The sequence below is a fragment of the Aplysia californica genome, unplaced genomic scaffold (genome assembly GCF_000002075.1).
Source record: "Aplysia californica isolate F4 #8 unplaced genomic scaffold, AplCal3.0 scaffold00124, whole genome shotgun sequence".
NCBI lineage: Eukaryota > Metazoa > Mollusca > Gastropoda > Aplysiida > Aplysiidae > Aplysia > Aplysia californica.
Genome location: NW_004797394.1, coordinates 394,743 through 397,395, shown reverse-complemented (window position 1 = coordinate 397,395; position 2,653 = coordinate 394,743). Strand labels below are relative to the sequence as shown.

The window sequence follows — 2,653 nt, the reverse complement described above, 5'->3', positions numbered from 1 at the left end:
GGGGGTCATCACCTTTCATACTCACAAAAGAACACATTTCTGTGAGGATTTTTACTGGAAAAAACGTATATCAAAGGTACAGAAAATGTAAATTTTCAGTTTCCACGGACTCTCAAGCTAAGGAAATAACTATTCCTTGGCAGCCATTTTCTTACTAATTAAACCCCTGAAATCACATGCTTGTATTCGAGATAAATTGATAATATTGCTTTCATCGAAAGCAATATAAACGAACAAGCTTTAGAATGATACCAGTATGTCTACAAGCCCCAAAATTGACGAGAGCCTGATTCCACCACGTCGTGACACAAATACTCTGACCTTTGAAGTCGATGATGTTTCTGAGTGTTCTCGTTTCTTTGAGTAAAAGAAGCACATTGACACAATAATGGTCATTGGGTGCTGGGAAAAAGGGAAAGAGTAAGACAGACAGACAGAAACAAGAGAGGGAAAATACAGAAGTTGGACCTACCAGTGGCGCCCTTTAACCACCCACGCAGAGAGAAATAACAAAGGGAAAATACAGAAGCATCACCTACAAGTGGCGCCTTTCAATCACCCGCTGAGTGTTCTAGGGTCTATTGGGATAAGAATAGTTGTAAAGCGCATAGAGCATGGGTGGTAGGCAGGTGCTCTGGAGTGGTTTGCTCCTTCTTTCCTATAAAAACTATCGTCCTTCTCTATCTCCTCCTCTTCCTTTTTTGTGTTTGTTACTCTCTTGTCACACCTCTAATCTTCGGCCCTTATATGACCTTATTCTGTTGCAAGTGCCGTAAAACTCTTTTTTAAAAGTTCATAGAGCATGGGTGTGCGCTGTACCATTGCATTTATTGTTACCAAACAAAATTCGGTCGCTAGCTGTATTTTATCAAGCGATTCAATGTCTTGAATTATTTATTTTTGTTTCAGTTTTATATAGCATTACAATGGTTAACCTTTACAAAGACACAAAATGACATTAACTTACTATACTAATGACAAAAAATTACGGAGAAGAACAAAAAATACTACGACTGGGAATATTTTTGTTCATTTGTTCTTTCATAGTTTTTTTTTTCTTTCGGATGGTTTTGTTATTATTATTTCGTTTGTGGCGGAGCGGTTAATGTGCTCGTCTCCGAAGCGTAAGTCCGAGTTCAAACCTCGGTTTGCACACAGATTTTTAACGCCCCCTCCTGCCCACCCAGCAGTAATGGGTACTTGACTTGGAGTTGGGGAAGTAAAAGCGGCGTGGAAAGGAACTGGCCACCCTACCACAATATGCCGAAGGCCCAGGAAGTTGTCTCACTAACAAGGCAATCCCAGATGCCCGGATCGGGTGTGGGAACAACACTTTACTTTAAAATGTATTCCTCAACATGATGCAATGGTGTTTCTGTGTACTGTGACAGTTTAGGTGAGAATGAACAGACAGTAGATAGACTCACCGAGCCAGCCGAGGAAGACATCTGTGAGAAGATGTCCTGGATAGCCCTGGGAACCTCGCCTGTGCCAGACAGCACTGTGCCGTTGGGCAAGGTTACTGTCCACTTGCGGACTGTGGTGATCTGAGGTCGGGGGAAGGAAGGGGTAGATGGGTGGGGAAGAGGGAAGAGGGGAAGAGGGGAAGAGGGAGATGGGTGGGGAAGAGGGAAAGGGGGAGGTAGGTGAAGGGGGATGGGAGAGGAAGGGGGGATGGGTGGGGAAGAGGGGAGATGGGTGGGGAAGAGGGGAGATGGGTGGAGAAGAGGGGAGATGGGTGGGGGAGAGGTGAAGGGGGAGATGGGTAGAGGAGGCGTAGGGGGTAGATGAGTGGGGAAGAGGGGAAGGGTATATGGGTGGGGAAGAGGGGTAAAGGGAAGATGAGAGGGGAAGGGGTAGATGGGTGGGGAAGAGGGGAGATGGGTGGGGAAGAGGGGAAGGGGGAGATGGGTGGGATCGAGTTTTTGTGGTTGATTGGGGTGGGGGGGGTAAAGAAAGATGAGTGGGGAAGAGGGTAAGGGGTAGATGAGAGGGGAGGGCGGTAGGGGGTATATGGAAGGGGAAGAGGGGAAAAGGGGGATGAGTGGAGAAGAGGGTAAAGGGTAGATGAGTGGGGGATTGGGAAAGGACCCCCTTCTCCTTTTATTCCAACTCCTCCCTCCCCCCGATTATAATTTTTGGACCATTAGTCCATCCCCGCCCCCCTATTTTTTATTCGATACCTTAGAGAACACCATAAACTGATTATGCTCTTTAACATCTATAGGAGGAAAAGAATGTTAAGAACTTGCTAACCATGGCAGAGAGAGTAATGAGAGTAAATTATAGGAAATTATTTCAAGCAATTTGTAATGATCACAAATGACATATCATATCAAGCATAAACATCCAGTTCTTTATCTACTATGAAACAAAAATAAACTTCTCTACTAAGTATTAATAACGAAACAAATATCTCATCCCATCTAACCTGTGGAAGCATCAAAGTGCCTTGCACGAACTGTGTGACCCCGGCTGGCAGTGACCCATGACCTTCCATAACCTTGACCCCGCTCGGTCGCGTGATGACCCAGTGTGGCTTGCCCCCGTCCTGGCTGGTGGACTTGAGCACGGTGGTGGAGGGGTTGTTGAAGTATTTCTGTAACACACTGGCCGGAGGGGACCCTGGAGGGGGGAGGAGAGAGAGATGAGG

The 2,653-nt window shown here is 46.1% G+C and overlaps 1 protein-coding gene across 1 annotated transcript in view; it reads right to left on the bottom strand.

Moving 5' to 3' along the window:
• LOC101848038 overlaps positions 1-2,653 on the bottom strand; it is a gene marked incomplete in the record, with an annotated part of 35,357 nt that overhangs the window by 6,458 nt on the left and 26,246 nt on the right. Inside the window, 2 exon segments of the mRNA XM_035969181.1 lie at positions 1,428-1,547; positions 2,432-2,625. Coding sequence (XP_035825074.1) covers positions 1,428-1,547; positions 2,432-2,625 — 314 coding nt within the window.